The sequence below is a fragment of the Akebia trifoliata genome, chromosome 16 (assembly GCF_017979445.1).
Source record: "Akebia trifoliata isolate Shusen 1 chromosome 16, ASM1797944v1, whole genome shotgun sequence".
In the NCBI taxonomy this organism is placed as follows: Eukaryota; Viridiplantae; Streptophyta; class Magnoliopsida; order Ranunculales; family Lardizabalaceae; genus Akebia; species Akebia trifoliata.
Genome location: NC_141390.1, coordinates 22,615,691 through 22,635,068, shown reverse-complemented (window position 1 = coordinate 22,635,068; position 19,378 = coordinate 22,615,691). Strand labels below are relative to the sequence as shown.

The following is a 19,378-nucleotide window of genomic DNA, read 5'->3' as shown; positions in this document are numbered from 1 at the left end:
TTTTTATTTTTATTTTTTTTCATTTTTGGTAGATCACACCAATATCTAGTTCTGAAGAAATGTTTTGCAGCACAAATATTACAATTCTGGAGTCTGTTGTGGCTTGAAAGAACCCAAGTCTCCATAACTGAATTTTAAGTAAAATTAAATGACTAATTAACATATGACTTCTGTAAAGGCCACAATGTCTCTTTCCTATTCCTTAGGAACAATGTGCATTAGCCAATGTCTAATTTCTTTGCAACATATTTGCTAGATTTAGCAATAAGTGACCTATTAATTTAATAAGAGCAAAGAGACAAAGAGACAACTTATTTTATTAACAAATATTACCGATTACAACAAAGTATGAAAAAATTCAAATAAAACTAGGCAGCAACATTCATTTGAACAAAAGTTTTTTTACTAGCTTTATTCATCTTCCATTTGCATGAAGTCTATGAATCCTCGTCAATCTTTTACGTCGCATACATTGTCGTTCTTCAAAAGTCCTTGTGAGCCATCCATTTTCCTTTCAAAAAATATTATATCCGATTGCAACACCAATAACCACTCCGCATCCATATCCTATCGACATAAATATTTTCCAATCAAATACACTTGTAGATGTTGGGTCCTTGAGTTCTTGAATCATTGTTGGTGGTGGCATCACATTGACACCTATGCATTTCCTTGACAAAGGAAAACCACATAATCGTGGATTACCTTCATAAGAATCATTTGAAAATGTATCAAATTGTTTACCTCGTGGAATGCTTCCTTCAAGATGGTTTTGTGTAACGTTCAATATGGCAAGAAAAGTAAGAGAAAGCAGTTGCTGAGGAATCTCCCCTGAAAGCTTATTTTGAGAGAGATCCAATGACTCAAGATTTTTCAAATTCCCTAGCGATGGTGGAATGTGATCAATGAGGTCATTGCGAGACAAATTTAGTAGAATAAGAGATTTGAGATCTCCTATCACTTCTGGAATTTCACCTTCAAATCGGTTGTCGGAGAGATCCAGTGTGGCAAAGGTGGGTAAGATTTTATTTAGTACCCTCTCTTGTCCTTTGTACGAGAGGGTCACTGAGATATGATAATACTTATCATCATCTATAATATACTTCAGGACAGACTTATTCCCTACCACCATCATCATTGCGTTCCAACTTTGAAAGTATTTTGCTGGCAAAGGACCTGTAAATCTATTGGAAGAAATATCTATGACATGCAACCTTTGAAAAGCATGATCGGTTTGAGGATTTTCGATAGGACCATAGAATCTGTTGGATCTCAATACAAGGACATGTAAAAAAGGCAATACCTCAAGCCAAAAAGGAAATACATCATGTAACAGATTATTTTCCAAATTTAGAACTTGTAAGCTTTTGCAATTAGCTAAACATCTTGGCAAATGTCCTTCCAAATGATTATGAGAGGCTTCAAAGATTTCCAATTGACTCAACTTACAAAATGATTTAGGAATTTTTCCAATTAAATCATTATCACTGAGTTTCAAGAACAATAGCTCTTTGCATCCACCAAGTTTGTTTGCAGATAAATCTAAGTATTGCAAATATTGTAGGTGTCCAATCTCAGCAGGTATCTTCCCCGATAATCTATTATTAAACAGGAACAAAAGAGTGAGATTATGGAAAGAGACCATGGAAAGAGGCAAAGGACCAGAGAGGTTGTTGAATGATAGGTCCAGAGAAGTAAGGTTGGTGCAAAATCCAAGCTCATTGGGAATGCTGGAATGCAAGCTTGTATTTGAGAGATGCAGGGAGCTGAGCATCGTAAGGTTACGTATGAAAGATGGTATGGGCCCACTAGTAAACGGATTATTAGATAAATCAAGGTATGTGAGGTTAGTTAGAAGGCCAATTTCGGGGGGTATCTTACCATTGAGCTTGTTCATTCCCAAGTGAAGGGATTGGAGTAGAGTTAGGGAGGCCATGGAAAGAGGCAAAGGACCATCGAGGTTGTTGAGTGACAGATCAAGAACCACAAGGTTGATGCAAAATCCAAGCTCATTGGGAATGCTGGAATTCAAGCTTGTATTGGAGAGATCTAGGAAGTAGAGCATCCTAAGGTTACCTATGGAAGATGGTATGGGCCCACTAGTAAACGGGTTATTAGATAAATCAAGGTATGTGAGGTTAGTTAGAAGGCCAATTTCGGGGGGTATCTTACCATTGAGCTTGTTCATTCCCAAGTCAAGGTGTTGGAGGTTCTTAAGAGAAGTGAAGAGTTGCACTTAGAAGACAAGTCCAGAGAGAATAAGTTGCGACAGTGAAAGATGAATGGGGGAACCTCATCTCCCAGTGAGTTACTAGAGAGATGGAGTGTTGTCAATGATGCCATGCCCTTAAACTGATGAATCGGATCTGGATTCGTTAGATGGTTACTGTAAAGATAGAGCGATCCTAACTTTTGTAAATTACTAAGCTCATGTGGGATCGCACCAGATAAATAATTGTTGTCAAGCCACAGAAGCTGGAGATCTAAGAGATTTCCTATCTCAGAAGGGATCATACCTGTGAAATGGTTGTAACTCAGAGAAAGATAAGTGAGTTTTGAAAGAGACCCAATTTGAATTGGGATTTCTCCAAAGAAGCTGTTAGAATCGAGGGCTAGGTAGGTGAGATTGGGGAAGGCCGAGAAGTCGAATTCATCAAGTGTACCATTCAGGCTCTCTTCAATGAGGAGGATCCCGATGATGATCTCGAAGTAGTTGTCGCATTGAATTCCTGTCCAATTGCAAGGATTGGTGACATCATCAGACCATGAATCGCTAATTGCAGTGGAATTGATCAAACTTTTTTTCCATCTGAGCAAAGCTTGTGCTGATGATGATGATAATGATGTTGTTGATGCTGAAGTAGTCTGTTGTTGTATTATAAGAAGAAAAGCAAAAGAGATCATCAGAAAGACAAAGAAGAAAGTTTTCTTCTTCATATGTAATAATGTTATAGCCATCACTTATCTGACTTGAATTGAATGACTCTCTCTCTCAAAAACCATATTGTATTTATAATTATTATTACATGGAAGACAGAGAGAAAGAGAGAGAGAGAGACAGAGAGAGCATAAAGTGTCTCTTACGTTGGATTAATAATGGAACGAGAGACCCTCTTTGACGGATAATAAGAATATTGTTTTTTTAATAAAATTTTATTTCTAAAAGATCTAAGTCTTTCCTGATAAACTACTATAAAATGACTTCTAGCAAATAATTGTCTGATTTTTCTCTCCTAAATCAGTCATCTTCAAACATATAATGCTGTCACCTTCAACTGCCAAACCTAAAGAACAAGAGATGATTTTTGATAAAATGAAAATATGATGACTTTCTTTGATAAACAAACAAGGGTTTTCTACGTAAGGTTAAAGAAGTCATTGATCTAGAGGTTGAGGAGTTGGAAGATGACAGAGTTTTGGAAGAAAAATCATCAATTTTTTGCAAGAGGTTGAAGATGAGGCCATTTAAGTAACTTTTTATCAGTCTTCCAAAATAGACTGAGGTCAAGGGGTACATCATCCTATCGAAAAACACAAGAGATTTGTCAAATATTTGCCAAAATTGTAAGGAGTATGTCCAAACCATCCAATCCTCCGTTACAAACTGATTAGTTGGAGTATTTTTGGATAGAATCATCAACATATTGCTTTCGACAGATGATAAGGATATTGCTTTTTTTTTTTTCTTAATAAAGTTTTCATTCTTCTATCACGGACCTTATTGGAGTAATGGAACGAGACCTGTGTTTAACGGGTAATATGGATATTACTATTTTTTTTCTTAATAAAATTTTATTTCTAAATTTTTTTTTTCAACATTGTTATAGTCTTATCCCAAAAGTAAATAATGACACTTAATGAGCAAGAGTATTTCTTAGTTCCTTTGAACACTAATATTGTTTTTCTTTTAAATTAAATCATATCTTTTAAAAATAAATAATGATAATTATACAATTTAATTAAAATCAATATATTTAACCTTAACGGAATAAAGTAGCATCCTTCACAATCTAAAGAGGAAAATAGCTTTATGAAGGCATCAAGGACTTCCTCCAAGGTCTCCTCTAGAGTATGGACAACTAATAAAAGATATTTCTTATTTTCTACATAGATTGATATACTTTTTCTTACTTAAAAGGCTTTTTTCATATCAAAATTATCAATACCTTACCATTAAAATAAATAACAACAGTTATGTTATATAATTAAAATTAAGGTTTTTATATTAATAATAAAGTAAAGAATTTGACACTCCAAAGACTATAAAAGATATATAAAAAAATGTCATCTTACAAAAAACCTTGCTAGAGGAATTTCTTTCTAAATAGTCGTTAAGTTTTGTAAGATAGTTTGATAGTCCATAACTACACCTTATTATTCTTTCAATCTCAAGACCATGACCCTTCCAAGTTTTGATGATTATTTGAAATACCACTCCCTTGTTTTCAAATTAATGGACATACTTCTTTGACCAATATATTTTCTGAGAGGGTAATAAAAAATTATACAAAATGCTTTCATCTTTCATCTCTAGTAAAAACCTTTTGATTTCTTCCGCCATCTCTCTTCTCGCAAAAATAAAAAATAAAAACAACTGTCATCTTAAAGTTCAAGCTTTACCCAACAACGACGGATTTTTCTCCTTTTCTCCTCCAAATTTGTCATCTGTAATCCCATGCTTAAACCTAAGAACAAGATAAGTAAAAGATAAGAGATTTTTGGTAGAAAAATAGATTTATTTTCAATACAACGTGAACTAGGTTAAAAATATTTCAACCTAAATGTTGAAAGAGCTCAATAAATGACAACATTGTTGGTGAATAATCAATCGGTTTTGCCTTTTTAAGTCTTTCAAAGTAAACTAAGATCCAAGAGTACTACTTCTTAAATTTTGAAAGAAAGGGCATCTCAAATATTCAACATAATTGTGAGGCGTATGTCATAATCACCATTTATTCACACGTGAAAAGGGATAAATTCGACACGACCATTTTAAACTCTACATGAAGAAAGGGTGACTTTGATGGACCTTGCCGTCAAATTTACCCATTTTTTTACATGTAGTGATTGGGGAGTCCATTGCAACCTATTTGGCCTCAGTCTCTCTAGGCGAGACTCCATTTGTCCATCATATCGGTAAAGTTCATAAAAGTAGCATATATCTAATAAAATATAATTTAACACCATTTTATTAATCAAATGAAATAATGGAAATTATGTAATTTAATTAGAAGTAAGGATTTTTATATTTTGTTAATGCAATAAAGTAGCACAATTGTTACTTTAAAGACTTCAAAAGTATAAAAAGTCGTTATCTTCTATAAATGTCCTTATCGGAGTAATGGGACAAGACCCATGCTGGACAACTCATATAATAATGACGATTAGATATGTTAGTAGAAAATAAATAATTTTCTTCAGTGCAATAAAGTATAATTATAGACATTCTAAAGACTATAGAGAGTAAAAAGTTCGCTCACCTACCATCACAGTTGCTATTAAAGTAATGGGATGAGACCGGTGCTGGTGTTGGATAAGTAATAAGGGTATTGCTGATTTTCTTCTATGCCTAACATAGCTCTTCCCACTAGTATGCCTTTTTTATGTCAGAATTATCAATGACTTATCCAAAAAAATTAATAATAATAACAACAATTGTGTAATTTAATTAAATTACAGACTTTACAATAATGGAATAAGATTACGGAGTTAAAGAGTACACAAATTACGAAAAACCATCTTAAAAGGATTAAGAGTAACATGTATAATTAAAAAGCAAATATTACTTAATTGTAGGGACTTTTTCCCAAGTGCGTCCCGAATTTTTTAGTGATAACTTAACAACGTACCTAGGTAGTAAGGTCTCTCTTTCTTAATTCCCCCTCACCCTAATCAAACGTCAAACTCAGACCATCAACAATTCAATCTAATTTGTAGAGATAATATTTATACTCCAACTTGAGGGGGAGTGTTAATTAGTAGCTGTATTAAAGCATCACAATTGATCCTTCTAAACATCGAAAGCTACACAAACTTTTATCAATTTCGATTGAGTGATCAAAGTTTTCCATGGACAATTCCAACAGATGTTAGGAAGTTGAAGAATTAGAATTCATCTATATGAGCAACTATAAGTTCCTTGGACAAATCCACAAAAATCTCTCTGGATACGAAAATTTTAAGTTTCTTGATTTCCATTCAATGGGCTCATGGGTTATATACCTACAACACTATAAAAACTGCACAAATTTATTTCCATTTTTTGGACTTCTAAAGAATGATCTGACACCGAAGCATATTATGTCAATGGGCGGCACAAGTGTTGCAACGTAGTTGAAGAGGATAAAAGGTATACGAGCATTTACGAAAACACGATCAACTTTTGACGAATTTACAATTCCGACTCATTGTTCAATTTAATTACCAAAACATGAATAGTAATGACTGCAAAGGTTTTAAAGTGACTATTTCGCAGGTTTAACATGATAATTTCACAGGCTTAGATGGACTATCTCATAGGTTTCCCTATTTTTAATGAGACAATCACTTTAAACTTGTGAAATTGTCAGTTTAAAACCCCAAAATTCGTTATCATTCATGTTTTTGTTAATTAAAATGAACAACGAGCTAGAATTGTAAATTCGTAAAATTCAACTCACAAAATGGTAATTCACCGAAAGTTATAAAAATCCATCATCTTTCAAGGTCTCCATTAATGGAGTATGGAGCTGGTATGTCTTATTTTCCTTGAAACCACCATAAGTTTTTCTTAAATGAAATAATGGAAATTGTGTAATTTAGTTGAAAGTAAGTTTCTTTTTACTTTTTATTTTTTATTAATTCAATAAAGTAACGCAATTGACTCTAATTATAAAGAATGCAAAAGTAAAAAAAAAAAGTCATCTTCTATAAATGTCGTTGTTGGAGTAGTTGGACGCAACCCGTGTTGGAGAAGTAATATAATTATGACAATTAGATATGTTAGTTGAAAATAAGATTTTTTTCTTTAAAGACTACATAAGTAACAAAAAAAAAATCTTCATCTTTTAGGGACACCATTTGGGCAAGGCCCATATTGCACAAGTAATAAGGGGCTATTCATATTGCCATTAAAGAGTGTTGGACAAGTGATTGGGGTATTATTTATTTTTTAATTAAAAAATACTTAATAGCATTTAATAGTCAAATAACATAATGGTACTTATGTAATTAAGTTGAAAATAAGGAATTTTTTTAAATATATTGCAATGAAGTAAAGCACTTAACAGATCACACTCTAAAGACAACAAAAAGTCATCGGCTTTTATTAGAGTCAATACTGGAGTAATGGGACAAGTCTCCTTGTTTGACGAGTAAATTGGATATTGCTTTCTTTTTCTTCGTTGAATAAGAAAGTTTTTCATTCCCATACAATTCTTTCATTCTCAAGACTTTAGGTTCATTCATTCATTGATTTTGTTTTCGTATACCTAAATGCCCTCAAGACTTTCTGCTTCAAAACGCGTTGTCTTCAACTCTTGGATAAATTTTCTTTAGACAATGACTCTCCAAGCCTCTTTTTTTTTTTCTTTTACCAACAAGTCTGCTCACAAATTTACCTTTTTCTTTACATAGTGCTTGGGGCCTCAATTGCAACCTATTTGATTTGTGTCTCTCTAGGTACTCCATCTGTCTATCATACCAAGCATGGTAAAGTTCATAAAACCTATATATATCTAATTAAAAATACTTTAACAATATTTTATTAGTCAAATGAAATAATGGTAATTATATAATTTCGTTAGAAGTAAGGGTTTTATTTTTATTAATGTTATAAACTAGAGCAGTTGTCACTTTAAAGACTTTTAAGTCGGATAATCAGGCCTTAAAGTAATAACATGGGCCAGGTTTGTCAGAGCAATCCAATTGTTAAATCACATATATTGAAATCCGATTGGACTTAAAAGTTTAGGTCTATTAATGGGTCAGTCTGACCCTAAACATGGATCAATCCTAAATAGTTTAGGTCTATTAATGGGTCAGTCTGGCCCTAAACATGGATCAATCCTAAATTGATAATTAAAGAAACCTAGTCTGTGGTATATGATAATTGAACAGGCTCGATGATACTACCCCGAATTCGGTCCACGCTGGGCTGGCCAGGCCAGGACGAAACCCAGACCATTGACCACTACAAATATTCATGTTTATTCATGGAGGTTGAAAAAAATCTCACTCCACAAAAAGACGGAGAGCTTTGTTTGTGGCATCCCTTCCCATGGTCACAAAAAGATAGTGAATAGTTAGTTTTGTAGGGCGTAGGTATCCTTATCTTCACACATAGTATATATATATGGACAAGGTTGCATGTATCAAGGGACCATGTAGAGCATGGACCAAAGTCCACATTTGGGCCACATGGACTATCCTGTTGGTCCATATGACAACTTGACCTTCTGTTTGTGGTTTAGATTGGGCTTGAAAAAAAAAAAATCAACCCCCCACCCCAAAAAAAGAGAGTATTTTTTTTACATTAAATTTTGAGTTTAAAAATGGATTTGAATCCAGGATTTAAAATTTAAATCTAACAGTGAAAAAATCTTTGTTTATTTGAGAGTGTTGTGGTTTTTGGAGCCTGGTAGTATTGGTCAACAAGGAGGTACTGTAAATCAAGCCACGCCTTCATGCTCTGGTTGAGCTTGGTGGTGAGCTTGGTGGGGGGGGGGTTGAGCAAAGCCCCTCCTGAAAGAAAATTTTCAAAAGTATTTTTATAATTTCATTAATATTATGTAAAACCCTAGTTAAGTTTCTTGAGGTATTTATATATTTCTCGTTTTGGTGAAAGAGTGTAACCTGTAACTGCAAGTTTTCTTTTCATAATGGAATCAATGTGATCCATGGATGTTCCTCAATCTAGAGGAAACTATGTAAAATCTTCATTTTTATTTTTATTTTTCTCTGAGATTGCATCCTGTGTTTATTTTTTCAATTTGTTTTATTGCTTTGATTACACCTATTTTCTGGACAACTAGTATTAGAGCTAAGTTTTTGTTGGAGTGAGAGCAATGGCTAAAGAGAAGGTAAGAATCGAGAAGTTCAATGGTTTAAATTTTGGACTATGGAAGATGCAAATTGAGAATGTTCTTTATCATAACGACCTTTATCATCCTCTAGGAGGAAAAATGAAAAAAAAAAAACCAAAGAGCATGACAGATGAAGATTGGGAGATTCTCAATGGAATATCCCTAGGTACCATTCGATTATAACTCGCTTCGTCTGTAGCTTTCAATATCTCTAAAGAGAAGACTACATCATATTTTATGGTCATTTTGTCAAGGATGTATGAGAAACCCTCTGTCTCAAACAAAATTTTCTTGATGAAAAGGTTATTCAACATGGAGATGATCAATGGTGATAGTATGAATTATTTTAAAAAAGTTACGAAAAATTAAAGTTCGATGATGTTGTTGCCGCCATCTTAAATGAGGAAGTTTGTAGAAAAGTTTCCGGATTAGTTGATACTTCAAGGAATGCCTTGAGTACTGAGGAAAGAGGAGGGAAGTCCAACAGGAGAAATCAAGGTAAACGCAATCAAGCTCGAAAAAGGGGCAAGTCTAGAACACCACAGGCAAAAGGAGATAGTTGCTGGAATTACAGGAATAAGAATCAACTTCGAAAGGGAGTGCAAAGCTACAAAAAAAACCTGTAGGTATCAAAAATCAAGAGGGTAAAAAATCTATTAACCTTTCTGACAGTAATGATTCTGATACCTTAATCTTATCTATGGTCACACACGATAACACATGGGTAGTAGATTTTGGAGCATCATTCCATGCTACTTTCTATAGAGACATTCTATAGAACTATCTACAAGGTGATTTTGATAGAATATATTTCAGGGAAAATAAGCCTTGTAACATTGTTGGTAAGGGTGATGTGTAGATAAATATGTCGAATGGGACATCTTTATAGTTGAAAAATGTGAGACATGTTCTATAGTTGAAAAGGAACGTGATTCCAGTAAGACACCTTGCAGAGTTAGGGATACTCACCACGTACTTAGGTGAGTCCTAGAAGATTACCAAAGGTGCTATGGCGGTAGCCCGTGGCAAGAAAAATGAAACTTTTTACGTAACATCTAATACCTACAATTTTATTACAGTGGCTTCTATAAGTGTAGATACTAAGACTTGGCATCATAGGTTTGGCCACATGATTTTGGAAGGTCTCCAAAATTAGAGAAATTAGAGTTGGTTCACACTGATGTTTGAAGGCTAGTCAAAATTTATTCTCTTAGTGATTCTCGATATTTTTTCACCTTCATTGATGACAATACAAGAAAGCTCCGAATTTATTTTCTAAAGAAGTCTGATGTACTTGGTGTGTTCAAGAAGTGAAAAGTCTTGGTTGAAAATGAAACTATGTTAAAGTTGAAGTGTTTTAGGTCAAACAATGGTGGAGAATATTACAATGATGAGTTCGAAGATTGGTGCGCTAAAATTGGAATTAGAAATTATAATTAAGAAGCCTCAATAAAATGACACCACAGAACGCATGAACCTAATTATTGTAAGGTGCGCTAGAAGCATGAGGATACATGCTAGGTTGCCTAAGTCATTTTGGGTAGATACTGTGAACACTACTGCATACCTAATCAACAGAAGACCTTCGGTTCCTTTGAAGTTTAGTTGGCCAAAAGAAGTTTGGACAGCATAATAGGAAAATTTTATCTTATTTAAAAAAATTTAGTTGTACCTCTTATGTCCACATTGATTCTGGTGAAAAGAGCAAGTTAGATACGAAGACTAAGAAGTGATTTTCATTGGGTATGGCATTGATGAATTTGACTATCAATTTTGGGATCATTAGAATTGAAAAGTCATTAAAATTAAAGATGTTATTTTTAATGAAAATACAATGTATATGAAAAATGTGGAAAAAATATAAGCTCATAGAAATTCCAAGGATGATAGGCATGTTGAGCTTGATGATGAACCATCTAGGAATGTGTTTCGGTTTGTGAATGAAAACAGATAAGAGGAAATTGAAGATCCTCTTAATCAGATTCATCCACTTAATCGTAGAAGACCTACTAGCACTACTAGAAAAGAGACACCGACGGTTAAATCCGTCGCTAAATCCACACAAGTCCGTTGCAGAATATTATACCAACGGATAGGGTTTTTGTCGACACTCATCAGAGATTGTTGCGTCGGTAATTGTTTTAACGACGGCATAATAAAATTACCGTCATTGTATCACTTATTTTCTAGAAAAAATTTAGTGCACAAATTTATTTTTCATCAGTTGTTTACATCTTTACCGACAGGAGTATTTGCCGTTGCTATATGTTTTACCGACAGACTTTGTAAGTCCGTCGGTAAATGCTATTTTGTGAAAAAAAAAAAAAAAATTTGAAATGCCAACCCAGCCCTATTCCCACCCCACTGTAAATTAAATTCTCTCCTCAAATTCAAACGCTTCCAAGAGCTAATGCACTGCTGTCCCCAAACACAACATTACCCACCAATGACAAGCACTACAGTTCCAGGAGCTAAGTCCTGAAGACTTACCATTGGGAGCCATTATTCGCGATGCAAGCAACCACCTACAATCGTAAATTTCACTAAAGATAGATTCATTAAAAAGCTGAGAGAGAACACACCAATAAAGCATTCTTCTTGAGTCCTTAAAATCCTATTTATTCTCGCCTTATTTTGATGATTTACCTATGATCAGGAACAGACTATCAAAATATAGAATATAGAAAAGCTGAATTGCAACATTAATGAACTGTAACAGAAGAAAATCATGAATCAAACACTAACAAGAGATAATATACTATTTCTTTATATGAAGAGTCTGACCAAAATATTAATCCAAGGCGCCAAAGAATATCACAAAGGAAGACCTCTTTGGTGAGATCACTCCTAGCAGCCATGGGACAAAAAAAAAGGCCTAATAAAATAGATAAATTCCTTTCACTACAAAAGCCAAGGATTAGGTTATTCCAGTCCCCTACTCCACACACCAGTAACCAGACTTGTACAAAAAGAAACAAATGGAGCAGACCTATATCAAAAAATTAAAACAAAAGAATAATAAAGACCCAAAACAAGGCTAGGAGGACAATTGCACACTCAGATGAGGTATTAAAGGAAGAAGGATTAGAAAATTTACTCTAGAAGGAGACATAAGACCTCATTAACTTAGCCTCCTCGAGCACAGATGAATCCTTGATCAGCATATTGAGTTGCTATAGAGAGTCCATAAATTATAAATAGCGCATCTCCCAACATTTACAACAAACTGCAGATTTACAGCAACTATTTCTGAACAAGTGCTTCCCTTGAATTGTGAATGAATTCACATGCAAGTACTCATCTAAGTGAAATAGTCTGGGCGAAGAATTGTGACAAATTCGGCAGATAGCCCATCTTTATCCTTTTGTTTCCATAGTTCCCCATTCCCTTGGATATGCCATGATATTCTAGGAGATAGTGGTGAATACAAATCTGCATGTGTTGGGAGAAAAAAAAAAAACATTTATCACTTGAAATAAGTGCAAGGATTATTGAGTTTAAGCATTGCTTTTCTTAAAACAAAAGCTAGAAATTTATGATCTCAAGGAGTTCCTAAGGCGCTTGCAACAAGATTTTTATTTATTTTTGCTTACATTCTTTCATGACATTAGGAAAATTACTTGCATTATCCTAAAATACAATCTGTAAAAGAGGTCAAAAGACATCTTCAATGTGGTGAATCAAGTAACCTAGTTTCAAGATTTAAGAACTTCGACACTTCAAAATAGAGTTTTGGATTAACTCTCTCAATTCAGATTTAATTCCCTCAGGAGTTTAAAGAGTATGCATTAGTGTTCATCATCATCATCATCATCATATTGTTTTAAGAACTCACATCTTTGTATGTGACTAGTGATCACTCAAAACTTCTCTTGGAAGTAATGGTTGCATATTCACCGCCTCTTGAAAATCAAGGTAGGATATTACATGCCCAACCTAGAAGAATGGGTTTCTTAACTTTCTTTGAATTCCTAGGTAAATCCTATACCATAACAACTGCACAAAATACCTGTAATTGGAGGATCTGATTCTCTGGTACTATGCAACACTGTAGTACCCGACAACATAGTTATGAATCCACAGAGCTCTAATGCTATACTGCTCGCACTCTGACCAGAGTAATCCTATAATTAATAGCAAACTTAATGAATTTGCTGAAAAGCATACATGAGGGGTTCACAAGGCTGATTTTTAGTGAGAATATTCTCCTCACTAGTAAGGTCACTTCCATCACAAATATCAGCTCATTCTGAAACTTATCAACCTCATCAATTGTGAACTTAAAATAGATTAGGATTTCAATAGTCCAGATTCTTTTAAATTATATGTTTGATATGTTACAATGAGCTATTTTAAAAAATTGAAGGTGAAATAGGCAGTCACAGGGTTAGAAGTGTTGGGTTTTTTTTTTTTTTTTTTTTTCGTGAGGATGGTTTCCTCTCCAAAAATCAACAAACAGAACTCCTAGTCCTATGAGAAATGAACTCAAGGTTAAGGGTGAAATGTGCAGTACAAAATGTTCAATTTTTAAAGCACTTTTTATATGGTTAGAAGTTTCAGAATGGGCTATGAGACCATGTAAAAAACCGTGCAAGAAAAACCCAAACTACAGACGAGTTAGTCTATACATACTCCCTATTTGTACTCATGCTAGCAGGGGCCATAAGTCCTAATGGATATGGGATGATCCAATCATACAGTGAATTGTCCATACCTTAGAGGCAATCAACAAAAACGTGCAACTCATTTTGACATTCCAAGACTAGTAAAAAGCTGACTTGGAGTTGAAAAATCTGTATTTTTCATTTAACCCATTGCTTAGGAAAACCCTTTTTACACAATAAAAATTAGAATGTGCTGATATGTTGCGACAAATATCATTGTGTTGAGCATAATTCACTGTGTGGTCCAAAGTCAATATATGACCTATATGGGTCTCCCACTTGGGAAGTAAGAATAAGGAATAAGGATAGACCAACTCTATATATATTGGTGTAGTGTATGAGTTCATCAGTATTTACCTTAAACATTATGACACTTGCAAAAATTGTGAGAGAAGTGAACATGGCATAATAGATAGGAGACACAACTGCAGTGTCGAAGGTATCCAATGCCTGGAGACATGCCAAACTCAACAATTAAACTACATAGTATTTTATACTGTAAACAAACTACAACGCCACAACGCCAAGCTAGTAGACGCATTTTTGAAATCGCAAACAGATATAGGATGAAACTATTACAATAGTAGAAAAGGCCTTTTCCGCAAATCTATTTAAAGCAATCGATCAGCAACGCAATACTAAATTTCAAACTTTCTTCAACAAAATTGAATGAGGATTCATATAAAACTAGAATCATTTAAACAAAAAAAAAAAGCTAAAATAGATTTAGATAAAACTCACATTAACAAAAATCTCAAACCAACAAATAAGAAAAATAAAAAAAGTGAATAATTAGAGGTAATCGATCTATACCTGAAGATCGAAATAGAAAACCCTCGTTTCGATCTCCTTTTGATTTACCCCAAAATAACCTCTTGATTCAGCTCGATTTCTAACGATTTTGTTGAACGAATCGACTACCACGAACTAATCGATTACAAATATATTCTCCTTTCAATCTACCCCAAAACAAACCTTCTGATTCAGCTCGATCTCTTCGGTCTCTAACGATTTTGCTGAACAAATCGACTGCAATGAACTACTCGACTACACAAGGAAAGACTCTAACTCGATATATTTCTTCTATACATTATTTACTACTGACTGACAATGGTAAACCAGAATGTTATGATGAAACTATGTAGGTTGAGACCAAGGTTAAATGGGAACATACGATGAATAATGAGATGGACTCATTATCCACAAAATCAAACTTGGATTTGATTGAACTACCTAAGGACAAAAAGACCATGCATAATAAGTGGGTTTACAAGCTAAAAGAACATGATGAAACCAAGAGATACAATGCCAAATTAGTTGTGAAGGAATTTCAGCAAAAGATAGGTATCGATTATACATAGATTTTTTCTCCTGTTGTGAACTTATGTACCATCAAATCTGTTTTGAGTATTGTTATAGCAGAAAACTTACATCTAGAGCAGCTAGATGAGAAGACAAATGTCAAGCCGGAACCAATGTCTATTTGCATTTTTTATTTATATTGGACCTAGCTTCTATAATCCTTCTTGTTCATCATTGTTGTTGGTGTCTTGGTGAAGTCATTTTCTCATGAGAGCTTGATTTGCTTCACTTAAATTAATAATGTCAAATCTCCCTTTTAGGAGTGGCACACCACCCAACATCATCTCACAAGTTCAACATACCATGTCTGAAAAACTCTCCAAAATAATCCAATCTAATATTTTAAAGCCAAAAAGCACCCAACTTCCTAATTATCAAGATGACAATTGCAATAGAACAACAAAACACAATATACAATGCATATAGGTATAAGATTATACTTAAGAATTAAAATTACTAGATCGCTATACTATCAATAGGACACAAACTTATGTCAGCTTCATTCCTAGAGAAAACTAACCAATGAAATTTAACAAAACAAGCCGAGCAATCGTCTAAAATTTACCAAAGGTGAATAATTATGTGAATGTACCTCTGACACCTTTTCTGCCTCTTCAATAAATGCAATCCAAGCATTAAAGTCCAAAGAATTTGCTCGCACTACACTCCACAATCGCTCTTCCTCAGTAGAAATTGCTAGAAAAAAAATGATTAAAAGTTAGTAGACTAATAGATTTAACCTGCAAAAGAGAACCAATTCTAAGAAAAGGAAATTTACTTGTAATTTATAGATTTCAACCACACATTTGTAATTGATTTCACTAGTTTGGATAGGTAAGTGATATCAAAATATGTTAGCCAAAAGATAACCATGTAAATTGATAAAGCACCTACAGATTACTAAGAATGCAAATTGATAAGTAGACTCTTTAAACCTACTGAAGGCACTCTAACTATTGTGAGTTCTACAGTTATTTATTCATAAACTAGCGAAAAAATCAACTTTACATGAACATGTTTTGGTTTCAAGTAAAAAGTAAAAACCTAATTCTACATTTTGTATCAAGAACATAAATTTCTGCAATGTAAATTCGAGAAAATTTGGGAGATAAATTGAAGTTCAAAAACTGAATACAGTAATGAGCATGCAACTAAGTTTTCTAGCCTCTTAAATATAAGAGATATGATTCCTCTCAGTAAAGTCTAGCATATGTAAACCAAAAATAATGCAGTGTGTTGCATGTAACATAAAAGAAACAACTATGATAATCCATCTACATGATTTCTACGGGCATTTGAATCAAATCATCTCTTCAACTTTGACGCCCATCTTCAAGAGTTATTGTAGTTTAGAATTAATGAAGGATTATATTAAATAAGGGAAAATTATTAAAAAGAGGTTGATTTTTTAATTAATTATTCAAAAATACTAATTTATGAGAAATTACCGAAAACGGTTTTACATGTTAAACAGTTCAGCGTATTTTCAGAACACTGGGCCGTCCAGTGAGTTGTTTTATTTATTTGATTACTATAGAGAGTAAGGCTAACCTTACAAACGTAGTAAGATTTCAACTCTTACTAAGGGTCGTTGAGTTCACCTTTTGACATCCAAAAACATGATACCATGCCATAGGAATGTAGCTAACAAAATTCTATCAACTTCCAAAAATAAAAATAAAAATAAAAGGTCATCTTTTAACATTAAATTTTAAATTTAAATTTTGGAAGTTCGGTAGCCGTTCATTTTCAAGACCTTGGATCAAGGTCACAAAATATTGTTTTTTTATCTAAGTTTTTCCATGAAATCTAGAGGGCTGTGGAGTTGGATTGCCAATTTGGTAATCCATGTGAGCTTAAGAACTCTTAGTAAGATTTGAAATCTTACAAAGTCAGTAAGGGAAGTGTTTTTTTTCATGCAAAAAAACTGCTCTCACCCAGGTAGTAGAAGTTGTAGGAAAGCAAAACGCCGGATAGTCCAGCGATTTAAAAGAAAAAAAAAAAAAAACAGCATGTTAAATTGACTTTTGTAATTTCTTAAAAAATAGTATTTTTTAAGTAATTTGATTACATTTAAAAAAAAAAAAAAAAGTAATGACATAAATGTAAGCATTAAATATGAGATACAATTTAAAAATAGTACGAAGGCTGGATGTATGACCAATAAAACAAGAACTTCTAAATGGAAACCATACAAATATGAAAAATATGCATGTCATTCACTGACTCTCTGAACCACTGGAAATGATTGCCAATTTTCGTGCATGAAGTCCCAGTTTTTCCCCAGTGACGTATTAAAAGGATATCAGGCATGTTTCAAATCTAATGAAGATGAAACAAAAGTCATACTAAGCTTACTGCGAAAATGACCATATTGGTGAACCATACAAAAATTTACATAATTTTATCTTCTTAGTAAATTAAAGCACATACAACAGTTAACAGTAGTTTGATCTAAGGTTTCAATGTTTCCTTTCCTAACCAAAAGTCCACATTAATTAGTGATTCAACGTGAATCAAGTGCACTATAAGCATAGGTCATCACCTGGTTGTTTAATTGTAACCAATGCTCAATTACAACAAATATATGATTTTCATAAGAGATCTTCGTTAAGTCAGAGATAATGAAGAAAGATATACCAAGACCCTCCTCAATATGTTGCTCTGCAACAGCTACACCAGCATCATTTGAAGCATTTCCATTCACATCAATTCCTGTTTGGGTGAAATCTCTAACTTCACTCATGCCATTTCCATTAACAGAATAATCATAACTACCCACTTGAGCTGATTCCAGAACTGCATTTTCCTGGCTAACAAGATTTTCACTAGTATCAACCACTCCAACAGTTGGCTTAGCATCATATGTTGATGTAACAGGCGCTCGTGGCATAACTGAATCTGAGTCCGTTTTGTATGCATTTCCAACACCTAAATTAGAACACTATCAGACACGGAATAAGTTGTCTGTTGAAATGGCAGCACCAGAAGTCGGTTCTCCGGCAGCCCCAATACCCAATGCACCACCATCAGGAATAACATCAGAGCTTGAGACATTGCAGTCAGTTGATGGGTGTTCCATGGAAGCCGACATTTCAACAACAGTTTCACTGTCTCCCATTTTAATTGTGAATGTAAATATATGCCTTTAGAGTTAACTCTGCAAGATACAAACCAATGTCTTCAAAACACTCATCACTATCGAAAAATAAATATGCAGAATTTAATTTTCACAATTTGGGTAATAACAATGAAATTATTGCAGAGGTGGAACCCTTTCTTGATGTTCCTTATTTTGACAATCATGTTTTCCCTTTCTTTCCAACAAAATACATTGTAAATGAATCCAAATGTCAAAACGTTTCAAAAAAAAGAACGTCTTCCATAAGAACACTGACACTATCGAAATCAAAGAAGATGAATTAAATTTTCACAACTTTGGTAATAATAAAGAAAATATGGCATAAGTGGGAGTTTTTTTCGATGTTCCTTAACGTTAACCATCAGCCATCACGTTTTTCCTTTCATCCCCACAAAAAAGAATCAAAATGTACAAATCCACCTAAATCTTTAACTCAATTGCACGAAATTAGTAAACAAAGTACTCAATTGATATTAAGTAAAATTTAGTGTGGATTGCACTAAATTACTCAATTACACCAACAAAGTATGCCAATTCTAAATACAACATCAAATCGACATCGTTAACTCGTTATTGAGTCAATGTTGATAGCAGAACTACAATGTGTTAGGGTTTAAATTCAAGGGGTTGTACTTGCATCAACATCGAGCGACAAAAGGGATTCAGATCCAATAACAGAAAAATAAACAAGAATCATAGGCTCCAACACAATAAACTAGAATAAAGTCTAAATCTTCAGAAAGAAAACTAGGGTTTTGAAAGCCAAAGCTCGGTCCAAACTATCTAAAGGAGAACTTACTTGCGCTTGAGATAAGTCCAGAATGGATACGAAGTGATTGGCAGAGAGATGCTTCTCGTTTTCTTTTTTTGCTCCTCAAAATGATGGTTTTGATTTTTGGCGAGGAAAGAACAAACAAGGGAGACAGGCGAGAGATGAGAAGTGAGACTTATATAACAGAGCTGTTGTTGGCACCCAACTTTTAGTTATTACACCCATTTTATTAAATTATTTAACACACCTCAATAATAGATTAAAACCTACTATTTAAACATTAGAAAGGTTTGGCTCGTATTATAATCTCAAAACATCAAAACATTCATTCGAACAATTTCAGTAGTTGTTTCTAATCATAATTAGGCTCATATAA

General features: G+C 33.7%; 2 protein-coding genes across 5 annotated transcripts; both read right to left on the bottom strand.

Moving 5' to 3' along the window:
- Positions 1-297: 297 nt before the first annotated feature.
- LOC147382901 (uncharacterized) lies at positions 298-3,389 on the bottom strand. The gene is given in 2 exon segments (XM_086427096.1): positions 298-2,228; positions 2,231-3,389. Coding segments are annotated over 2 exon segments (2,442 nt in total). The 5' UTR covers positions 2,959-3,389; the 3' UTR covers positions 298-514.
- Positions 3,390-11,455: 8,066 nt separating this feature from the next.
- On the bottom strand, positions 11,456-19,164 carry LOC147382900 (uncharacterized). 4 transcript variants are annotated; one of them, XR_015173739.1, is made up of 7 exons: positions 19,030-19,164; positions 17,729-18,248; positions 15,681-15,784; positions 14,084-14,176; positions 13,072-13,186; positions 12,160-12,494; positions 11,464-12,051 (listed from the first exon to the last, which is right to left on the bottom strand). XR_015173739.1 is itself a non-coding variant. In XM_086428724.1 (6 exons), exons 2-6 carry the CDS (start codon positions 17,979-17,981, stop codon positions 12,364-12,366), a joined length of 696 nt encoding a protein of 231 aa, XP_086284850.1. In that variant the 5' UTR covers positions 17,982-18,248; positions 19,030-19,164; the 3' UTR covers positions 11,466-12,363. The 4 variants fall into 4 exon arrangements, 3 of the variants coding, with proteins under 3 accessions (XP_086284852.1, XP_086284851.1, XP_086284850.1); XM_086428724.1 differs by having other exon boundaries at positions 11,466-12,494; XM_086428726.1 differs by lacking the exon at positions 13,072-13,186 and having other exon boundaries at positions 11,456-12,494.
- Between the last annotated feature and the right edge of the window lie 214 nt (positions 19,165-19,378).